Here is a 23769-nt window from a genome sequence, read left to right as displayed (position 1 = left end):
TGCTTGCATTATGGAATGAACAAACACTCCCACCCGCCTTCTTAAACCAAAGCACACTTAAAGAATGAAACAGCCCCACACAAACAAGCTAAAGAAAAACAAATACAAAAGCTGGAAAATCTAGGCAGAGGAAGAGACTATTTTGCAATGTTTAAAATCTTTCCAACTCTGCCCTAGTGTTTATATGTTCAGATCCAAGCTTTTAATTTTCCTAATGCTAAGACAGTAAAAGCAGGGTCTCACTCCCCCTTGCCCCTCCCCAGCCAACCAATCAGAACACCCAATCCACATGGATTGCTCCAGCCTGTACATGTTTATATTAAAAAACATAAAAGTGTCACCATATATGGTGCTGAGCCCTTATTCTTCCTTTTGCAGAGGAATGCCACAGATGCCTTTTGTAAATGGCTCCCATTAAAGAAGTTATTAGAGTGCTTCCCTTCCCCCACCTATGCTTCTCCAGCAGACATAATATCCTCCTAGCTGCAAATGGCTCATCTCCACTTAATTTAGGAGACTTCAAGTGCTAAAGTTCATGTCCCTGGCAATAGTATAGTCATCCTGACTGCACCTTGTGTTGTCAAAAAACAACAACAAAAAAACAAACAAAAAAACCCCACATTAATCAACCCTTTCCAATGATTAAAGACCACAGAGATATTTTATTGGTGGGTGGACTTTTGATCCTTTCCAGTCTAAGCAGAAACTCACAACTGGACTGGAAACTCCTCCTGGATGGATTTTTTTTTTTTTTTTTTAAACAAAGATGATGTATATCATTGGAAACATTCTCAGGCATGTGCATGTGAACGTAGAGGTTATTTTTTCCCAGATCTTCCCTTTTCAAAAGGTTTTTATATAGTAAGACCACCACAGAAGCCCCTTTGGCCCATTATGCACCGAAGAAGTTTTAAATATGGATTTTAAAATAGTTTCTGGTAGCTCAGGTTAAACAGAGTTTGCCTGGCCAATTTTTCAACAGAACTAGAAAAATGTTTTCCTAGACAAGGCCCTGTTTATACAAACACCTTTTAGAATATACTACAGTATTCAACATCAATGGTCCAAGCCTCTGTGACTTACAACAGTATGACATAGTGGTTAGAATCAATACCAAAGGTCCAGCACAAGGCTCTATTTTTTATAACGGTAATATATTAGACCGGGGGAGAGGAGGAGGAGAGTGGGGTGTGGACTCCAGGAGGGAGTTTGGGTGCAGGAGGGGACTCTGGGCTGGGGTAGGGTTGGGGTCCTGGTGGCACTTATGGCGGCTTCCAGGAAGTGGCCACCAGGTCCCTGCAGCCCCTAGGTAAATGGGCGGCCAGGGAGGCTCCATGTGCTACGCTCGTGCCCGCAGACACCATCCCCACGGTTCCCATTGGTTGTGGTTCCCGGCCAATGGGAGCTGCGGAGCTGGCACGGGGGGTGAGGGAAATGCATGGAGGTTCCCTGGCCACCCATGCACCTAGGGGCTGCAGGGACCTGGCGGCCGCTTCCAGAACCCACAGGGAGTAGCATAGCTAGGGGGAGTGGGGGAGCAGCTGCTCCCCCACTGAGCACAAGTGGTGCCTTGTCAATTTCTTGGAGCCTTTTTACTCACCCCAGGGGGGTGATAAAAAAAAGGCACCACCTGCTGCGGCACTGAATTTACTCACCTGGCAGCGCTCCGGGTCTTCGGCGGCATTTTGGCAGCGGGACCTGCAGTGCCGCTGAAGACGCAGGGAGCAAGTGAAGGGAGTGCTGCTGGGTGAGTAAAAGCGTCACAGCGGGTGGCGCCTTTTTTTTTTTTTTTTTTTTAAATTGCTCCCCGTGTTCCCTCCACCTGGCTATGCCACTGCTCACAGGGAGCCTACCTTAGCCCCAGGGCCCCGCTGCACCGCCAGCCGGACTTTTAACGGCCTGGTTGACAGTGCCAACAGGCAGGGCCGTCCCTAGCTATTCTGGGGCCTTATGCAGCGGGGCTGGACAGGGCAGGAGTGGGGGTCCTGGGGAAGAGGCAGGCAGGTTCTAGAGCAGCACACAGCTGCGCAGGACACCAGGAAATCTGGTGCCTCACACTTCCTGGTGCCCTACGCAGCTGCATACTTTGCGTATGGGTAAGGATGGCACTGTACGCAGCTGCATAGGGCACCAGGAAATGTGGGGCACCAAATTTCCTGGTGCCCTGCGCAGTTGTATGCTGCTCCAGCCCCTGACCTCCTCTTCCCCATGGCCTCCGCCCCAGCCCCACCTTTTCCCACCCCTCCTCTGCCCCTTCCCCAAAGCCCCTGCCCTTGCCCCCACCTCCCCCGCCTTCCCACTCCCTTGAGCTCTGCAGCAGGGCCGGGGCTGCACTCACTGGCGGTGGAAAGTGCAGGGACCTGGCCCCAGCCACGCCGCTGGTGAGTTCTGGGAGACGGTTCCTCCCTGCTCCTAAGCCAGCCCCCCACCATGGAGGCCTGGGGCCAGCTCCCTAAACCCCGCAGAGGAGAGGCCTGGGGCCCCACCCCCCAGGGGGGCTGCATAGGGCCCCAGAATAGCAAGGGATGGCCCTGGCTGCATACTTTGTGCAGGCGTAGGAACGGCCCTGCCAACAGGAGCTGCCAGGGTCCCTTTTCAAATGGGCACTCCAGTCGAAAAATGGATGCCTGGCAACCCTACTTGGGGGAAGGAGTGGGCAGGGAGGGGGCCTTGGGGGAAGGGGCTGGTTGGGGTCGGGAGTGGAACATGGGTGGGGCTTCTGGGGCAGGAGGCCGAGGAGAGGCAGGCCTCCGGGTGGGCCCATGGCCCGGGTATGCCCAGCCTCCCCAGATGGAGGAGTCACGAGCTGCCTATGGTCCAACCAATCCTAAAGAAACCACTGCTTGATGCTAGAGACCTTGTAAACTACTTCCTAGCGGCCAGTCTTCCTTTGGAAGCAAGCGAATTAAGAAAACAGGAGAACGGCAACAGTCTCCAACATCAAGTGTTAAGCTGCTAGTGTACTGGATTCCTCTCAACCGGGCTCCAAGCCAGGCATGGTACTGGGACGGCACTTGTTGCACAGTGGATAAAGCCCTCCTGTTGTTCACAGGCCAGGGGCAGTACTTCTATGCTCATCTTAATGGACCTTTTTGCAACATCTGATACCCAAATAATATTCCTTTCCCACCTCCATGATTTCAGCGTGAATGGAAACACTCTGAAATGTTGCAGGCCCTTCCTTCAGACTAGTGCCAGAGGAACCATGAAAGTCACTCCCACATGAGATAAATGACCGTGGACCTCACCATTTTCATTACTGAATGCAGAACCCATTCATTACTTCAGCATAGCTTTCCTTCTACAAGTTTTTCACACATGCAAAATAAACAAAGTAAAGAAATAGTCCTATAGACTACCCAGATGTTTCTGCTACGGTCTGGGAATGGAAGAGGGAGCAAAAGGGAGAGAGATTTCTATTTTTACATACTTGGGAAGCGTTTGGATACTACGGTGATAGTGGGCCACATAAGTGCTTAGATAGATAAAACCATCCTGAGGCAGTTTCCTAAATCTTTTTTTATGATCTACAAGTTCTGGCAAATACTTGGGATTTGGGACCACTGGCTTCATGCCTGGATTCTGCCACCGCTTCACTGTGTCCTTGTCCAATTGCTTTAACTCTCTGAGTTTAATCCTGGTTCCAGTGAAATTTATGTGTTTTTTTACCATTGATTTCAATGGGGGCAGGATTTTACCTTTGTGCTTTAACTTCACCATCTATAAAATGGGGATAATATGACTTACTCACCTTTGCAAAGTGCTTTGAGTTCTTTGGATTAATACAGTGATATAAGTGCAAAGAATTATTATTATTTAGGAGGGACTGGATGGCTCAGAGGATTAGTGAGAGGATATTAAGCATTTCACATACAGGATGCTGGTTTGACTCCAAGCTAGGCTGGGAGTAGCATTTTTTTTTTTTTTTGCGCATTCCTGCAACTTATTTTATATATATAAAAACTCTCCCGTGTTGGGATCTTATATGCTAAACAGCAGACAGAGGCAGATTTCAATGGTCTGAGTTACCACAAACCCTCCTAATGCTGGAATTATGTATAGGTCCCTAACTGTAGCAGAGTTTAATGGTTGCACTATAAAGAACCGTGTTTGGAAGTGCTGGACTCTGTAGAATTGCTTTGCATAACATTGCTACACAGGACTTATCTTTAAAATGTCAAAGAATTTAAAAAAAACACAAACAAAACCCCAGCTGTGAAGCCTGAAGCGATTTTAAAAATAGCTTCTGTCCTAATTGTAGGATCAGTTTTCTCTGGAATGACTTATGTTCAAAATATCTTAAAATGCTCATTTCTTGGCAGGATCTATTCAAATATTTTCACTGTACCTCCAGTCTAATCTTCCTGTATGTCCCCAGAAAGTGGGAAACAAAGGAGAAGCATAGTAGCTGAAGTAAGGGGCCATGTTGAAGATTCCTGCTGAGTGGTGGCATGCGAAACAAGGACTGCAGACTGAATTATGCTTTCTAAAAATTAACTGAAAAAGGGTGAACAAGTTGACCTCTAGCTGCAGCTCTGGTGCTTTAGGGACGCTCATTGTGAGGGTTCAAAATAGACTTTGGCAACTCTTTGCTCAGAGGCAGTTACATGGGAACAACATCCAGATCATGCAAAGTTTAACCCTAAAAAACTCACTAACCATAATGGGCCAGATCGTCAGTGTCAAAGGAGCTACACTGATTTACGCAGCTAAGAATTGGGCCAAAAGTGTTTTTATACCTTTATTAGGGTTTGGCAAATTTGCAATGGAAAAAGGGACAAGAGGGGAAGTCACTGCTTTCTTCCTTAAAAACACACAGCATGTTGATAGGAGAGCACCAGATTTGCACAGAAATGAGTAACACATTCCCTCTGGACCATTGTTTCTAAAGAATAACTGCTTCTGGGTGCAATCTGGTGCATGCCAATTGCTCTGCAAATTACCTCTACTCAATAAAATTCAAGGAATCCCTGGCTTATGAGGAGGGGGAGCTAACTTTAGGTTTTCTTCACACCATCAAAAACTCTATATAAAGTAATCAAAACTAATCAAACTTTAAAGAGGCTGCTAAGGAGGAAGAAAGAGCAATTGTTAAATGTTTGGGAAGGGCTCGGCTACTATGGGGATAGGGTGACATAAGCAGAGCAGAGGATCTGCAGGAGAAGCAAGAGGGTGATTCCTCAGCTCTCTGTTGCAAGACTGTTATCATGGAGACAATGGCTTGGCTTTAGGGGGCTCCTCCAATTACTCCTGATCTCCCTGTTTACATGGGGGAAGGTGCATCAGGAAAGAGAGAGCATTCTAAAGAAGCACAGAGATTTTTGCAAAACGAGATAATGATAAGGTGCATCAAAGTAGACATCACTGATAGAATGTAGGGGGTGGGTGGGGGAGAAGAAGATGTTTCCATTTCCCCTAGTTAAAAAGCACTGCTTACCTTTAATTGGCTAAACCAATTTTTCTTCACTTCCTGGACCAGGATCTGATTTACACTGTTGTATCAGCAACCGGATTCTGCACCCTTGTCTCTCAACTGAGCAGAGTTGCCGTTGCAGCTATACAGGCTGCTGTTTTCCATTTCAATGGCTGCAGCTCAGGAGCGGGTGACCTGATCCCTCTATTTATACTAATTTGTGGAACACCATTCCTATGGCCCTTTACAATAACATGTCAGCAAAACATTGCTAAGGTAATGAAAACAAACACAGCTACCACAAAGAACCGAGTTCTGTTTAGATTTAAAACAAGAAACAGTATCAGCTTAACCACTGTCCCTTGACATTCAGCATTCCACCCCCAAGGGACAAGGTAAGCAAATAATCCAGTTAGCATTTATGGCGGGAAAAGAAAGGGAGCTAACTAATAATCACTGATAGAACACAAGGACCAGACTGGGTTATATGCCTGTGTGAATTAACTGGGACACAATGGAGTGGAAGAATGAAGGTAAGGGGCCTAAAGATTTTTAACATATTTTTTGAATATGAGAGTGGTCAGTGCAAATGGAAAATTGGGGAAGACATGAATAACATTTGGCAGTGCTTAGAAACCTCAGAGAAAGGCATCTTAGAAACACCTAAGATAGATAGAATATCACACTTGATCAGTCTCTACTTAAAGGTGTCCCTGTAGAAGTCAATGGGAGTTTTGCCATCAGCTTCAGGGGGGCAGGATGTCACTGTGCAAATGCTTTATGGCTTATGCAAGGTGCTATATAAAATTAATATAAGAAATGGCAAAGTACATTTAATTTGAAGAAAAATAGACTAAGTTTTAAGATCTGCTGGTGCATTATATTACTAGCCTGCTTTATTGTTGGGATTTCTCAGTTATGCTAAGTGATGGGGTATCCACCCCACACAGGACTGGAAGGGGTTAAGGCAGGGGTCCCCAGTGCGGTGCCCGTGGGCGCCATGGCGCCCACGGGGGCATCTAAATATGCCCGCGTCCTGGCCAACAGTCAAGCATCCACCAAAATGGCGCCGAATTTCTGCGGCATTTCTGTGGCGACACCTCTCTATGATGCTGCTTGCCGCCGACAAGCGGCGTCATCGAGAGGCGTCGCCGCCGAAATGCCACAGAAATTCAGCAGCATTTCGGCGGATGCTTGACCGCCACCATGGTCCTTCATCTGGTGCCCATCAGACGAAAAGGATGGGGACCACTGGGTTAAGGCGATCAGCTAAGCCTATTAACTTCACAGGCTGCACCTGGAGGAAGAGCCATGGTGCAAGGAATTGATTGTAAGAAGGTTCAGCTGGGCAGGAACAGGTGGGGCTTATAAAGCCTAGAAGCTGGCAACAGAGGGGGTGGCTGCTGGGAAAGAGCAGTCACTCCCTGGAAAGAGTGAGGAGGGTCTGGCGCTGGTACTCCCAGGGAAGGGAGGACCACCAAGAACAATAGTAAGCAGTCCAGGGAAGGAGCAGTGAGAGGCTGGGAGAGTAAAGCATAGAACTGCTGGGCTGAGGGTCCCTGAACTGGAACCCAGAGTAGAGGGCGGGTGCACGGTTCCCTACCAGCCGTTGAGGGAGTGGCACCTGAGGCAGTGAATAGGTCCTGGGAAAACTGCCTAGGGCTGCTGAAGGAAAGACTTTGATATACCCCCGGAAGGGGGAGATGCCGAGTGACCTAGCCTGACAGCTGAGTCACAAAGACGACACTTCAGTTCCGGGGCTGAGAAAGGAGCAACAGACCTGAGAGAAAGATGGTGTGGCGGCATGCAACCTCGAGAGCTAATCCCCCGAGTGACGAAGAGGAGGTGCCAGACTACCGGTGAGTGGTGCACCCCATCACATGCTATTATAAAATCCAGTAGCACAGACACAGAAGCATCCAGCCCTCTCAGAGCCATGTAGTTAAAGAGAAGGCAAATAGATTCAGCAGTCACTGCCTCAGATAATGTTTAGATTGGCAATAAACATATTTCCATACTCTACAAACAATCAAGTGTGCAGAACAGTGTGGGCTATTCGTGTTGGGTCAGATTCTCAGCTGCTGTCAATTAGTGCATCTCCATGGACGACAATGGAGCTATGCTGATTTATACCAGCTGAAATTTCTTTGGCTATTATTTGTGGTGAGTGGTTGGTTAGCTAAAGCACATGGTTTTATTTCTACTCCCTGAATGGTAACTGAAACTTTTACAGACCAGAGGAGTGTAATCAGGGTTTTCAAAATTCATCCAACAATAGTTCCAACATAGCTTTATTATCCTTGTGTGATCCCCAACAATTCTTGTTGTAAACGGATTAGGAAATAAACTTCAACTTTTATGTAGTCTCTCTGTTATGCTTTCTTCAGTTTGCTATTTCATATCTGCATCAAGCCCACCAAAAATCTCCTATGGCACTGGCTTTGTTACAGAATTTTATGCTCTTAGCTCTATTTTCTAGTCTATCACGTTTATGGTATGGAGAGCCTTGCATTTTAGGTATGTCCTTGCTGCAGAGTTAGCCTGGGTGATCAGCACTCAAGTTATCCTAGCTTGGGTGCGCCACACTGCAAAGTCACACTTGAGTTACTGTGTCCTCACTAGTGCTGTATTCACCTGTGTGTCACTAGGAATTCTGGGGACATGTCCCATGGTTTTTTTTGTGCTGCAGTAAGCTGAGCCACTCCCAGTGAATTGTGGGAGAAGCTGTCTGTCCTTCTGGGCACACAGAAGTCACGGACTATCAGCACTTGAATGATTAATCCTGTGTCCTCACTGCAAGGTCAGTTACGTGCCTGAATAAAAACAGAATATGGGCTTCCACACCCTCAGTCAAGCCACCTAGCATGGGCTGAAAGCATCACTTAACGGTGAGTGAGAGGTTTGTGTGCGCGGAGGGGTGGCAGGGTTAAGTGAGTAAAAGCCCACGCTAATTCTGCAGCGAAGACATACCCCAATGAATCAGTGTTGTGACTCCTCTGTGCTCCTTTAACATCTTAGTGTCATGCTAATGTATGGTGCACAGTGTGTTATGTAAGGTAGTTAAAAATAACTTGTGTGCAAGAGTGACTAGAACTGGAGTACCAATGTTTGAAAGTAACACTGAAGAAGTTCCTGTCTAAACTGTCCACTAGTCAATCTGGACTAAAAAGGTAGCATATAGTGCAATCAGAGCAAATGCATTTGTACCTGATGTCACAGGCTCAAAGATCCATGGAAGTTAAATAAAATTTAATAAAGAAAGTCACAAAAATTGGCCAAATAAGGCAACAGATCCAAGTATGGTACCTAGCACAGAATGATATTGGTCTAAAGTTATACAATTAAGTTTATGACCATAAAGGGAATATGTTTCTAGGTCTGATTGTCACTATCAAAAGAGGGAAATAAAGCTACAGCACTTTCTATGTGACATAGAACGACAGCAAAGTTTATGCCCTTCAAATCTAGCATCATTTTAAGAACGGACTAAAAGGCAAATCCTAGAGAATTTTTAAAAAGTGCCTTCCAGGTTTTTAGGGGATTAACACAAGCATGGAGTATCTTGCTCAATAAAAGGCAATGTCTAATGGTGTTTTAGCTCAAACGAGGGGTCAAGAAAAGGAGGCTCTGGGAAGTGCATCCCCCCATGTGGTGAGTCAAACATGTGAAATGGCCCTTCCTGGAGGGATTGTTCCCTCAAAAAGCCGGGGTCATTAGAAAAAAAGCCAATGAGATAGCAGGGGAGCATGGTAAACAAATAGGCTTGGCCATGAAATCTATAATTAGATACGTATTTTACTTTTCCCACTGCCACTGACCAAGCTTGATTTTTTTTCCCAGCATCTAAAAAGAAAATTATGCCCCTACTCTCTCCTTCTCTCTGCCCCCTTTTTTTCTTTCAAATGCACCTCATTTCCTGTTGCAGCTTTAAATGGGTCTTTTGATCTATCATATGGACCCAGCTCCTTTATTATTCACAAAATAGTACTTTACATTTCTACAGCACTTTGACTCAGGGATCGCAAAGCATATTACCACCATTTATGAACCCTTGTAACATCTGTTTTATAAACGGGTAAGGAGATGCACCAAAAGATTAAGTGACTTTTCAAGGTCACACAGGCAGTCAGGGGCAAGACCAGGAATAGAATTCCATCCTCATGCTGTAATCATTGAGCTAGACTAGACCTTTCCATAAGATCAGGGGAGGACTGGTTACATTGAAAGGCCATGGCTGGCCATTGGGAATAACAGGCAAGCTGTCCAGGACAGCACCATGTAAGCCAATGGGATGAGTGAATGCAAGGTTATGAAGCAGGCAGCATGAGGTTCTATGCCTTCCTAGGGTGCTGGGAGGTTTTAGGAAAGGAAGATGTAAATGGGAGGGGTCTTGTTTTGTTCAGGGGATGGAGAAGGGAGGGAGGCCTTGTTGCAGTTTGGGGGATGGAAGTGGGAGTGAGATGAAAATAACTACATCAAAGTGCTCCAAAGGCTGGGGAAACAATAAATCTGCACCTCAAAAAATGGCTACCAGGTATTTTTTTTGTGGTGAACGTACCTGAGCTGGATTTCATACTGTCCAGCCTGACAGCGCTGCACATTCCTCATGATCAGCGTGAAGATGTCCTCGTTTTTCAGGATCTCGCACCCTGCTCCCGGCATTATTTCCTGCCCATCTTTAAACCAGTGAACTGTGGGGAAAGGGTCTCCAGCGATGGCACAGGAAATAAGGACATTCTGTCCAGGAGCCGCTGTCACTGATCGTGGTTTGCTAATGAACCAGGGTTGAATACCGTCCTGAGGTTCTGTAGCACACAAATGAAGGAGCAATATGGGATTAAAAAAAAAAATAAGCAAGAGAAATGGCCACACCTAAGTGTGAGCATCCAACTGCCTACACTACATACAAAGTAATCACAGGGTCACAAGGGAATTCTGAACACTTTAGGGTATAATCTTCCAACCTGATAACACAGCTGGCCTTTAGCCTTGCAAGAAACTCTTAGTAATACTAATATTAAGCAATGATAGATCACATTATTGGCCAGATTTAGGCCCATGTTACAAAGTTGCCCTAAATGGAGAACTGAGGATTTCTCTCTAGTGTAGGGGGACATGCGGGAAGCAGGTGTGGTGTCAGTGGAATGTGATTCATGGGGCTGTTACAAACTAGTGTAACAGATCTGCCATGAGGCTGAAACCTGAAGGCTGAATCCTGGGTCGGACAGAGGAGGAAGGCAGACAAAGCCACCTCTTCATTGCAAACCCAGGTGTGCCAGTCACTAGTCTGCTGTATCCAAGGATTAAGTCCTGTAGCCTCCAAATCATTTAGAAACATTAATTTATCAGATAACTCCTGGGAAATAGATTTCCCATTTTAGGGAAACTGGGAAAGAGGAATTCAGGACAAAGTCTGGAACTCCTCTCTGATTTTGGATATCCAAATTGAGACATCTTGGGCCCAATTTTCAAAAGTACCAAGTACCCATAATTCTAAACAACATGAACTGGAGCTATAGATGCTCAGGGCATCTGAAAGACAGACCCAACCACATCAACTTGGGCCTCTAACATCAGAGAGGAAAACTGAATGAAGATTTGATTTACTGAGGGCCCCAGTGAAAGAACCAGACTGGAGTGCTTGAAGACTTATGGCTGCTTCTCATATACTTAAGTGACTTGACCATACTACATCCCTGAATTTTTCTTTAAAAAGGGGTGGTGTTGAGTACACCTAAAACCCCATGCACTTAGCTTAGGGCAGAGCCCCCTCCCTGTACCTCATACCACATTAAGGATGGGATTTACATCACACAAAAGTTGCCTTCACAGACTTCATTTATGGGGTTGTTTTCAAACTGCAGATTCCACATATTCCTCACACATTATTCTTATAGTGCTAATAATAAAAGAAGCCAGCATGCCTGGCTCCTGGGCAGGTTTTCCAAATGCCCAGTGCTTTAATTAGAAAGAAAAACAGCATTAACTGGTTTACAGTAAGTCCATAGCTAAGTAAGCCTTGATAATCAGAATCTGAAGTGGTATTTAGCAGAATTCTTCCACTGTCCTTAGCAATAGTGTGCAGGGATGAGGTTTTTAAATAATGTGAAGTCCCATAGTAAAAATGGAGAAGTTGCTTTTGCTCAACATCCCTCTTAACCCAGACACACAGATCTGAGTGCTTGCAGTATCCACCACAACATACCTTACATACACAACCTACTTTAAATAGATCTCATCCAGCAGACTGGAATGCTGTCCTTTGTGCTCTTCCTAAACTTGGAAGGTTCAGAGAGCTTCCAGCTTCATACCTTGTACAGTCAAAGTTGCTTGGGTCTGAGTTTCTCCTAAGTCATTCCATGCTTCGCAGGTATATTTGCCTGTGTCCTCAGGGAATACCTCCTGGATGTACAGGCTGTATTCATTGCCTTTCTTTTCAAAGTGAAAGTCTTCTGTCTCTTGGATTTCTTTCCCATTGTGCAGCCAGATAATTTCAGGAGGTGGGTTAGCTGCGCAACACCAAAAAAACAAAAGGCATCAACACAACTGAAAAGAGACGCAACCTCATCAGCTTCGTAGGATCTCAGAAAAGACCCATTTCAGCCATGGCATAAGCAGGCACAAATCATACTGATTATCTATTGTGTGCTGTGCCTTTTTGTGGTAGGACTTGGATCACAAGTCTTTCGAGTGTTTCATGAGATTTGGTATAAACATAACACAGCTTGTTGCATTATCTCCCCGGCCACAGTTCCTTTTTCTATTTGCTACCATGTATGGGATCAGCATGGAAGCACAACCGTCTTGTAAAGTTGAATCTGTATCTGCCTCACTCAAATTCAAGCCAGAATCATCTATTAGGGTCACAATAGAAGTGATCAAAGATTGTGATTTCAGGTAGGGAAGAACTAGCAGAAGAAACAGTTACTTATTGTAACTGTGGTTCTTTGAGATGTGATGCAGATGTGTATTCCACTTAGGTGTGTGCGCGCCCAGCACACTGGAGCCAGAGAATTGTGCCTAGCAGTATCTTTAGGGGGTAGTGCTTGTGCAGCACGCCTATAGCCCCTCCCCTGGCTATATGAGGCAGTGCTGCCTTGACCCGCCCCCCGTCAGTTGCTTCGTGCTCAACATCCAAAGACTAGGCTCCAATGCAGAGGAGACAGAGTGGGTCATGGAATACACATCCATATCATCTCTCTAAGAACCACAGTTACAGTAAGTAACCATTTCCTCTTCTTCAAGTAGATGCAGCCGCGTATCCCACTTGGGTGACTCACAAGCAGTACCCACCCCAAGAGGCTGGGCTCAGATTCTATCTAAACGTTTGCATCCACTCTGGATGACAAAGTAATGGCATAAAGGTTCGTAAATGTATGTATGGACAGCCAAGTGGCAGCCCTGCAAACGTCCAGTACTGAAACATCACTGAGGAAAGCTATTGACGTAGCTTGCACTCTCATAGAATGAGCTCTCACCTGCTGAGGAGATATAGTTGAAGCTATTTTGTATGCAGTCTTGTTACAGGATGTTATCCACCTAGACATCGTTTGTGAAGAGACCACTTGCCCCTTCATATGATCTGCATATGACACAGATGAGGCGAAGCACAAATAATTTAGTCCTGCTCAGGTAGGTTAGACATCATCTAATGTTTGGAGATGTTGCTCTCCAGGCATGAATGTGGCTTTGGAAAGAACACAAGTAAATACACTCCCTGGCTCAAATGAAACTGAGGTGTGGCAGTAAAGTAACTTTTTCTTTGGAGAATAGGTCGAGATGGGGAGGAAGGGCTATGGGAGGCTGAATCACCAGCACAAGGCGGCTGGAGAAACAATACTGCCTCAGCCATGCCAGGGCAATGAGGTTGGGTTTGGCCCAATCCGCTTTCAGCTGGAGGATGACCTGTAGAATGATTGGGATCAAGGGAAAAGCATACAAGAGAACCGATTGCTAGCTGAGATGGAAGGCATCAGTCAGGGAGCCTAGACTGAGGCCCCCTCAAGAGCAGAACAGATGACACTTCCTATTTTCCCTTGTAGCAAACAGGTCGATCACTGGAATGCCCCATGCTACAACGATGACCCACAGGATGCTTGTCTTCAGGGACCACTCATGACTCAGGGAAAAAGCCCTGCTGAGATGGTCTGCGAGATGATTCTGGACACCAGGCAAGTGATCAGCTATTGAGTGATACTCTCCTCAATGCAGAATTGCCATAATCTGATTGCCTTTTAGCAGAACACCTTGGAGTGTGCTCCCCCTTGCCTGTTGACATAATACATCACGGTGGCATTGGTACGTAGGTGAATCACTGAGCCCCTCATACAGTCCAGAAAGGCGTGACATGCATTGTAGATGGTCTGAAGCTCCAGTACATTGATATGCAGCGAGGTCTCCTGCTCTGACCACAGACTCTGAACTTTCAGGGACCCCAGATGTGCTCCCGTCCACCAGGAAGGTGTTGGTGACCACAGACCTGGTTGGTAAGAGCCGGACAAAAGGAATGCTCTGACATACATTTTCCATAAGTGTTCACCACTGCAAGACGACCAGGACAGCAGAGGGAGACAGACCAATCTGTCCAAGGGATGAAGAGTAAAGCAGTAAACTGTTCTGAGACACATTCGAGGAAGGCAAAGACTCAGCCTTGCAAACTGAACCACCTGTGTGCAAGTGGAGGTGTGGCCCAAGAGCCTCAGGCACATCGAACCATTATGGAGGGCTGAGACTGCAGACCGAGGCAAAGGTGGTGAATTGCCTGAAAATGATCAATCACAAAAAATGCTATGAAACTCTTAGAGTCTATTAGTGCCCCAATGAACTTGATTTTCTGAGTGGGAGCCAAAGTTGACTTCTCTGTGTTTAGGATGAGATTCAGATGGTCAAGTAAATACAATGTAGTATGCACATGAGCCAGAACTTCCTCTCTGGGTCTGCCCCACAGTAGCCAGTTATCCAGAAATGGGAAGATATGGATTCCCTTCTTTCTGAGGTACACCATCACCATGATTGCACGCTTGGTAAATACCCAGGGGACAGGGGCGGAACAGATGAGAGGCTGAAAGGAAGCATCATGAACTTAAAATGGCACTCTGCCACGACAAACCAGAGGAATTTTCTGTGGCTCAGAAAATCACCACATGAAAATAGGCATCCTGAAAGTCCAGAGCAGCAAACCAGTCATTCTGAAACAATGTGGGGGAGGATAGTGGATAGGATGGCCATTCAGAACCTCAAGTATCTGACATATTTGTTGAGATTGCAAAAGACGAGAATAGGTCTTACCCCCTCCTTTTGGATTTGGAAACCAGAAAGTACTGACTCTAGTGTTCTGGAGGAACTTTCTCCACTGCTCTCAGAGCAGACCTGTTCGAGACATAGTATCTTGTGAGAACAGTCCCCGAGGAGGGAGAGGGAGGAAGGGTGGGGCGGAGAGAAACTGGATGGCACAGCCCAATCTGACAGTGCTCAGGACCCAGCTGTCAGTGGTAATTAAGCCCCAAGCATTGCGATAGCTAGCCAGCCTGTCCCGAACAGAGGTGATGACTGGACCATTGCTCTGGACAAAAGAGTCAAAATGGGAGCTCGGGGTGGAGTAGCGGGAGAGAGAAACATCAGAGAGTAGGGTCGTGTTGACTGGCCAAATCCCAGACCTGAATACTTTCTCTTCTGAGACCTATGCCCCTTTCTGAGGTAGCTCCATTGTCTTGGGGAAGGGACAGGGTGCTCAAAGGTGTTTTGCAGACAGTATTGCTGCTGCTATTGACCACCATAGTGGTGCCTTTGCACTGCTGGAATATACACCTCCCCAGAAACATAACGTAACCCTATAATCCTTGAAGAAATGGAGTCTTGTCCATCTTGTCTGAAAAAAAGCACTCAGTTGTCGAAGGGTAAATCCTCCATAGTCTGTTGCATGTCGGGAACAACGCGCATGTTCTCCAGCAAGGAGACCCTTATCATGGTCCCTGCTGAGGCCATCACTCTGATCGACATGTCTATGACATCCCATGTGGACTGCAATGTCTTGGCCACCTTGCAGCCTTTGGCGATGAACCCCTGAAACTTCTCCCTAGAGGCTTTAGACAACTGATCTGCAAACTTAGACATAGCCATCCAATTCACAAAATCATATCTGGACAACAGTGCCTGCTGGCTTGTAATCTACATTTTTGGGGAAGAAGAGGTTTAGAGCTTTCTACTCCTTGTCCTTAGAAGTGGACTTAAATCTGCCCTGCCAGGGTCTATCTTTCATGGCAGTTACAACCATAGAAATTTGGGGCCAGATGGGAGTAAATGCCCTCAAATCCCTGCACCGGTACAAAATAGTGTCTCTCCAAGCTCTTTGCAGAGGGACTACCAAAGCAGATGTGCTCCAAAGAATCTTTGCAGGATCTAGGAACACACAGTTAATAGAGAGAACCACTCTCCCAGGGGCAGATGGCTGCAGGATATCCAACGACTAATGGGTATTCTTCTTCAGGAACTCCTGAATGCCCAGGGAAGCGGCCATGTGCTGCAAAATGTCCTGGTTGGCCTTCAAGTCTTCTGGCACTAAAGGAGAGGAAGAGCCAGGCACTGACAAATTGTCTGGGGACAAAAAAAAGAGGCCATTAACTGCACCAGGCTGGATCCCGTTCCTGGACTGATGAACCTGGACAGAACAACTCTGGAGGCTCTGCAAGACGAAGGCTGAATTGGTGCCTGGATCTGCAGCAGATCAACGGTCCCTGCCACTGATCTGCCTGGTGATCTTACCTTAGGGTAAGCTGAGGGAGTGTGACCTCTTCAACTGAGTGTCCCCCAGGTTCCATGGATCCCACTGTGGGAAAGAATAAGGCACTGATGACCAGGAGGTGCTGGGTCAGGAGTCCCCATCCTGACCAAAAGATGAGTGCCAATCCTGGTGCCCATGGTGCTCCATGAACAGCCCTCAATGTATGCCAGGTAATGGAGAGTGGGAGGAGGAAGAACCCAACCTGAACGCCAAGGAGTCTCGGATTCCCAGGAATAAAGATGGAGCCAGCCCTGAGGGTGCAAGTAACTGGTTTGACTCATCCGCCGTCACCCAGAACAAGGGAGGGACTGGCCCCAATGGTGGAAATGATACCACCAGTACCGAGTACACCTCTGTTTCCGGTGCTAGGAGTGGCACCAATCCTGAAGCCAGGAGTAGTAACAATGTCGCTGACAGTGATGAAGTGGAGGATGGTGAGTGCTGCCACAGTAACATTGGAGGCACTGAGCATAGCACAGTAACAAGGAGTTTCCTGGTGCTGAGGAGGACCCTTGCACAGAGCCTGGCACTGCCCCACTTCCAGAGACCACAAAAGGGAAACACTGAAGTGCTGTACCAACAGACACAAAAGTTCAGTGGCTCACCCACCCACCAGGGCTATAACCTAGGTTAGCCCTGGAAAAATTCTAGACTAAGGCAGAGGTCGGAGCAGAGGAGGCCCACTGCAGCCTGATAGACATCACCTATATAGGTACCAGACAACAGACACTTTAGAGCTGGAACCAGAGTAGACAGTACAGGGTCTCTAACCTCCTACACAGTACTGGGGAGTGGTGAGAGGGACCTGCTCCACCTTGCATGCTGGTAACACCACCAGGCTGGCCCATGCTCTTTCTGGAAAAGAGTTTCCATGAGACCTGGCGTGGTCTCAGTTAGTCTTATGCAACCTTTTCCTTGGTGCACTTGAGTGGGATCAGCTCCTCCATCTCTTCAGTGAGGCACCAGATCCAGAGTGCGAAACAGCAGCAGTTTCAGAACCCAAGGGCAACCTTCAGTCTGATATAGGCCTTGGTGCTGAAGCAGGCCGCATGACCTGCAAAGGTCCCTAGCCACCTGAGTCCCTTTTGTGGATGATTTACAAATTAAACACCACTCCCTGACATGGTCCTTGCCCAAGTACAGCAAGCATCGTACATGGGGTCGCTCCCCCAACACAACAGACAAAGTTTAAACCCCAGTGAGGGCATCACCAGGGAAATACTGAACTAAAGCTAATTCACAATAAATCTTAACTAACACTAAAACTAAGGGTACTAACAATATACAACTAGAAAAGTCACTAAACGATAGAGAGAGATTATGAAGTTAAGAACCACACAGAGCTCTGACTCCAGCCACAAGCAGAAAGAAGGGACTGAGGGGGGTTGAGGTGGTGCTGCCTCATATAGCCAGGGGAGGGGTAATGAGCAACAGGCATGAGCACTGCCTCCTATGGATACTGCGAGGCAAAATTCTCTGGCTCCAGTATGCCGGATCCTAAGTGGAATACACAGCTGCATCTACTTGAAGCAGTGGATGAACACCAAAAGAAACAGGCGCTAGCTTAAAGCAGAGGTCCCCAGTGAGAGCACAAAGTACAATGACAACTTTTGCCCAAAAGGCTGTCTCCCAGTCACCTACTCTAATTATTGTAACAGGCAAAATTATTTCTAGTAGAAGGTTTTCCATGAGATGTTGGTTGCTCGATAGGGAAGATCTTAGCCAAAAGGTGGTAGGGATGGGGTTTGTTTGTTTTTAATAGTTCAATTCTGGGTCAAGCAGGCGATACCCTTACTCCTGCTGAGTAGTACTTTACCCCTCACACAGTGGTGGATTAAGAAATTTGCTGTCCCTAGGCCCTCGAAAAATTGCCCCCCACCCCCGTGCCAGCTCACCTCCGCTCCCCCGCGGCAAGCCTGGGAGGGAGGGAGGGAGGGGGAGAAGGGGAGTTGTGGTGCACTCGGGGGATGGCGGAGGTGGAGTGATGGTGAGCTGGGGCAGGGAGCGGTTCCCTGCCCCCCCAAAGAGTTACTCCCTGCCACTGCCGGCCCCAGGTCACCTCCGCTATCCCCCAAGTGCACTGATACTCGCTTCTCCCTCCCTCCCAGCGGTTTTGCGCGGCAAGCCTGGGAGGGAGTGGGGAGATGTGGCACGCTCGGGGGATGGCGGGGGTGGAGTGATGGTGAAGTGGGGCAGGGAGCGGGTCCCTTCCCCCCCCCCCCAAGAATTACTCCCTGCACCCACCGGCCCCCGGTCACCTCTGCCAACCCCTGAACATGCCACTACTCTCTTCTCCCTCCCTCCTGACCTCCCTCCCAGCGCTTTCGCGCAGCAAGCCAGGGAGGGAGTGGGGAGAAGAGGAGTTGTACCGTTTGGGTGATGGCAGCGGTGGAGATGAGCTGGGGCGGGGAGTGGTTCCCGGCCCCACCCCCGGGCCCCAGCTCACCTCTGCTCCGCCTCCTCTGAGTGCCGCTACTCGCTTTTCCCTCCGTCCCAGCGCTTTCGCGCAGCACGCCTGCGGGAGGCGGTGGGCCGGGGATTTGGGGAAGGGGCGGAGTTGGGGAGCAGGCATGAGCAAATTTGCCGATCCTACAAATTTACCACCCTTGGCCTAGGCGATAATATGCCGCTGCCCTCACACAATCCCATACGGAATAAATAGGAGTACTGAATAGTAAGGTACTACTCTGTGAGTAAGGTAATCAATCTTCAAAAAGCCATGGATGTCAATGGAGATGTCTGCGATAGGAGGTAATGTTGAATATTTTTTAGTACATCTCTTTGGAGATAAAAAATAAATAAATAAAGGTGTAAGCTATAAAATTACATTTTAGATCCTCTGATCAAAGTTAGCTGCCAAAGATTTGTGTTACCAAAGTTCACACTACAGCTGATCTCTTTTCTGCAGCACTAATCTTGCACCAGCTGACAGCAGTTCAATCTTGTCTGGTTCACAGCACAGGCTACTATAAGCCCTTCAAGACTTAATTTCAGTTCAACAAGGAGTTGATATTATTCTGCTTATTATTTCAATAAAGAGATCCTTCTACAGATCTGAACACTAACAATAGATAGCGTTCATCCACCTTCAGGTTCAATTTAGATGACTCTGATTTTTGCTTTGTTAAATATAGTGCTTCAAAGAGCCAATTTTAATTACAAAGTCTCTCTCACTATGACATAAAAGGCAAACACTGCACATTTTAATTATTTGGTAGGTCTAGCATCCAAGGTTTTTCTTTTAAATAATGCTGATACTTGGTTACTTACCTGATACTTTCACAGTCATTATTACTTGGCTTCCATCCATTACCTTGAGGTCAGTTAGGCCTTTAAGGAAGACTGGTGCAAAGGTCTTGTTAGTCTGGACAGACTGTGCGCTTTCCACTTTCTTGCTGCTTTTCTTTTCTGTGGAAACAATGGAAAAACAGGTCTCTTACTGGGAACTCTCACTATGCATGTTAGCTGTTCGACTCAGGATGATTTCAGTTGGGTGGTCTCAGTCCAGTTCTTAGACAGGTATACACATCTCCAAAACCCACCACCAACATGGCTGTCTCTCTTGCTGGCAGCCCCGAAGAGAGGTCAAAGACTGAGTAAAAGTATTGACTGAAGTGTCCTCCCTCCCCCAATCCTTCCAGCTCAGAGTTCAGGTATATTGGCAGGATAGCATGGAGAAGTTTGAACTAATTTTCTTTAATACACCTGTCCTTATGCAGAGACTCACTCTCTATAGCTAACAATCCAGTTCCTTTCATGAATACTAAATTCATAGTGGAATATGGAAACCCACTTCACCCTTGTCCTGTATTACACTCAGCAAAATATGCAATGATGGGAAAGATTTCTTCCTGCCCCCTGAGGCAATTGACTTATGCCCTGAAGGATGAGCTCTGTTTATCCTTACTTTAGGGTATATAATGAAACTACAGCTCCTTTCGTTAAAAATTATCCAGGATTGCTGGAGACTCCTACTACGGTCTGTCTGGAGGGATTCATATGGTGTGAAATCAGCTTATTTGGCTAGATCCTGACAGATGCATCAGATAAGGGTAGGTACTTCTGCTCAAAAGCTCAGAGGAAGGGCATTTATGGAGCCAACGTAATGGTGGTGGCCAAATATAGCAAGCCATCAACTACCTGTCAGTCACTTGGGAACACTTGCTGTTTGATTTATCTTGTGAGCTGGCTGAGGGCAGAGATTGTTTTGTCTTGTACAATGACAAGCACACATTCATGGCCCTCCATAAACAAGAACAGCTTCTTTTGTGTCTGTTCCTGTCCAAGAGATTTTGCCCTAATTCTCCCTAGAGTGTTTTTGTCTAAGGGGCCTTTTCTAATGAGGTTTTGTCCCAGAGGCTTATGGTACAGGAAAACTTTCCCATAGGGATGGATAGAAAGAGATCAAAGCTTGTTTGGTAAGAAATGTGGGAACTCAGACCTACTGCAGTTGAATTTAACGGGCTTAGCTTTTGAAATGCCTAGTTTTCCACCATGCTTCACATATCTAGCACCTATTTGCAGTGTGAGTGGCATTGTGTAGGTAAAATGGTCATGATTTTGGTTCAGGCCCAACTCCAGCAATAAGCTACTAGGGTTTGTTAGCTCCCCCTGTACTTCATGCTTCACTCATGGAGAATGTCAGAGAAAGGAAGTTATGGAAAAGGACTGCTACCATGTGCAATCCAAGCTAGCTTCCTCTGCTACATTTCTAATGGCTGGCAAAGCACCACACAGAAAGGAATAAAGATCGGGGATGGGGGACAGCCATTAAAAGGGGGAGAAGGAGATAAATAGAATGGGGGTGGGAAGGGGAGGAAGAGAGAAATAGGACAGGAAATAGGAGAGAGTAGAGACCAAAAATGACACTGAGAAATAATGCTTCTAGAATGCCCTTTATCCCAGCACCTCTTAACACTTTAGAAATACAGAGAGAAGGAAGAAGGCATGCAAAGAGGAGGAACAGAGCAGGCAAATTAAAAAAGAAGGAACAGGAAGAACACAGAGTGGAAACAGCATTGTTACTGTTAGTACTCCACTAAGACTGACCAGGACATTTACTAGAATGTTTGAGTTCCTTGCTCTGTATAATTTAACAGGTGAATTTCTGTTCTGTTATCAAGAGATGAGACTACACAGCATGCGCAGAATATGTTAAACTGGTTTAGTCACTGCAGAAGGAATATGTCAAAAACAAAACTCAAAAAACAATGCGTCAACAGCATTAACTCCTCCGAATGTGCACCACAAAAATGCATGTTTTATGCATGGGAATGAAACCAGCTGTTTATACAAAGCTGTATCAAAGTTAAAGGACATCTGCAGTGGTGGTGAAGAGCAAACCACTACAAATAATTACATCTTAAATATAACAAAGAGTGATTACAAGTTTAGGCTCCAGTTTTGCAAGTTGTTCCAAGCAGATGAACCCCGCCACACACATGCAGTGTTGATGACTTCACTGGGGCTGTGTGTGGAAGGGCGGCTCTACCCATGTGTAGCAACTTGCAGGATCAAGGTCTAAGTAAGCAATCTGCCATCATGACTGGCCAATGCTGACCGATAGTACCTGACACTTTAAGATGAAGTGCAGAGAGCCAAGCACCGCTTAAGTCTCAGAAACAAGGCTTAGGTTGAATTTAAGCAGTGCTTAGGCTTGTACCAATCTCTACACATAGCTGAATTTCACCTTTACAGAAAGCATAAAGATATCTAAACAATGTATGTTTAGCTCAATAAAAAAGAGCTGGACGGGAAAGGGAAAAAGGATGTAAACACTAATGAGGAAGAAGAATTAAGGTGGGACAAGGCAAAAATGGAATGAAATTATGGGCATGAAAATTAGGCTGAATATCAGCAGCGGGAAAAAATTCCTAAAGCTGAGCAGGGTCTCTTCAGGAGCAGAAAGAAAGGCACAGTGTATATCATAACCTCTAGGGAGACATTCCTATCCTTATAAACATGTTCTGTATCAATACACAGACATTGTTTGTTTTAAACTTCTCCTTAAGAATGTAGTATTAAGCCTTTCAGATTTACTTTAAATGGTCTACTACTTAATTTCTCATTATATTTTATGACCCAGTAGTGGAAATGACACTGTTTTCTGATGCTCACGCTTGTTAAAGCACACATATGTCAGAGAAGGCAGCTCTGAAGCAATGGATGTGAGCATTTATGAGACTCTGACAGTACTCTAATAGCTCCTAGTTGCACCTGCTCTGAGTGAGAATTCCAAGGGAAATGAAAAGTGCAATCAAAGAATCATAGAAATGTAGGACTGGAAGAGACCTTGACAGGCCATCTAGTCCAATCCCTTGCACTGAAGCAAGACTAAGTATTGTCTAGACCCTTGCAGGTGTTTGCCTGTTCTTAAGAACCTCCAGTGACCAAGATTCTACAACCTCCCTAGGTATTTTGTTCCAGTGCTTAATTAGCCTTACATTTAGGATTTTTTTCCTAATGGCTAACTTAAATCTCCCTTGCTGCAATTTAAACTCATTACTTTTTGTCCTGTCTTCAGTGGATAAGGAGAACAATTTATCACTGTCCTCTTTATGACAACTTTTTAACGTACTGAAGACTTATCATGCCCCTCCCGGTCCACCTACAATTCTCTTCTTCAGATTGAACAAACCTAATTTTTTCAATCATTGCTAAGATAACGAGCACTAGTGTTCAAATTATGACACCTAGTAGCAGTATGATCATAGCGCCTAGGGGCTCTAGTCATAACCAGGACCCAACTGTACTAGGTGTTGTTCAAACACAGAACAAAAAACAGCCCTTGCTCCAGGGGGTTACAATCTAATCAGAGTGCAATAAATGAACGGTTGAAGAGATTGACTACAAAGAAACCAGAACATATTTTTTTCAAACACACAGCACTAACAAAACAGATTTACCCCCCCTTTCCCCAGATGTGTCTTACAGGGAACAATCTGATTTTAAGCTATTCATGTTCAAACACAGTGTGCTGCATGCACTGATATTTAAAGCAGATTATCATGATTGCCATTTATTTCTAAACTTGAAAATGGCTTATAGTATAGAGACTTAAATTCTAGATTTTAAACACCATCTGTTTAAAATGAAACTATGACCACTTATTCCATGTAACGTCCCCTCCTCTAAAAAGGACACAAGACACTGGATTTTAATTATGCTTAGGAAAAATGAATGGAGGTGTGACTTTTACTGGACACAAGACTGACAATATGGGTGTTCTCTTGTAGTCTCGCTGACTCAGTCTAAAGCCACACTTTCTCAGTCTGGGATCCAACTTTGCAATGTGATGTGCTAGAGTGGAATGCTTTACTCATGCAGCATGCTAGTGCTGGAGTATTAAATTGCAGGATCTAGGCCTTAATCATTACCCAGTTCTCCTTTTGTAAATCACATATTGCAGTACAGGGTTGGTGAAGTAATATCTTGTATTGGACCAGCTCTTCAAGTCTCGGTGTAAGCTCAAAAGCTTGTCTCTCTCACCAACAGAAGTTGGTCAAATAGAAGATATTACCTCACTCACCTTGTCTCTCTAATATCCTGGGAATAACATGGCTACAACACTGGAAAC

At 46.0% G+C, this 23769-nt stretch overlaps 1 protein-coding gene across 2 annotated transcripts in view; it reads right to left on the bottom strand.

Annotated features, from left to right (window-relative positions):
* MYLK (myosin light chain kinase) overlaps positions 1–23769 on the bottom strand; it is a 331787-nt gene that overhangs the window by 102919 nt on the left and 205099 nt on the right. Inside the window, exons 12-14 of one of the 2 annotated variants that reach the window (XM_032797034.2) lie at positions 19464–19601; positions 11725–11922; positions 9972–10218 (exon numbers count right to left, since the gene is read on the bottom strand). In XM_032797034.2, the coding sequence (XP_032652925.1) occupies positions 9972–10218; positions 11725–11922; positions 19464–19601 (583 nt within the window). Of the gene's footprint in view, positions 1–5437; positions 5571–9971; positions 10219–11724; positions 11923–19463; positions 19602–23769 lie in introns of those variants that run through there. The other variant, XM_032797035.2, reaches the window with a different exon arrangement.

Source organism: Chelonoidis abingdonii, chromosome 10 (assembly GCF_003597395.2).
Source record: "Chelonoidis abingdonii isolate Lonesome George chromosome 10, CheloAbing_2.0, whole genome shotgun sequence".
NCBI lineage: Eukaryota > Metazoa > Chordata > Testudines > Testudinidae > Chelonoidis > Chelonoidis abingdonii.
This window is presented reverse-complemented; position numbering and strand designations above follow the sequence as displayed.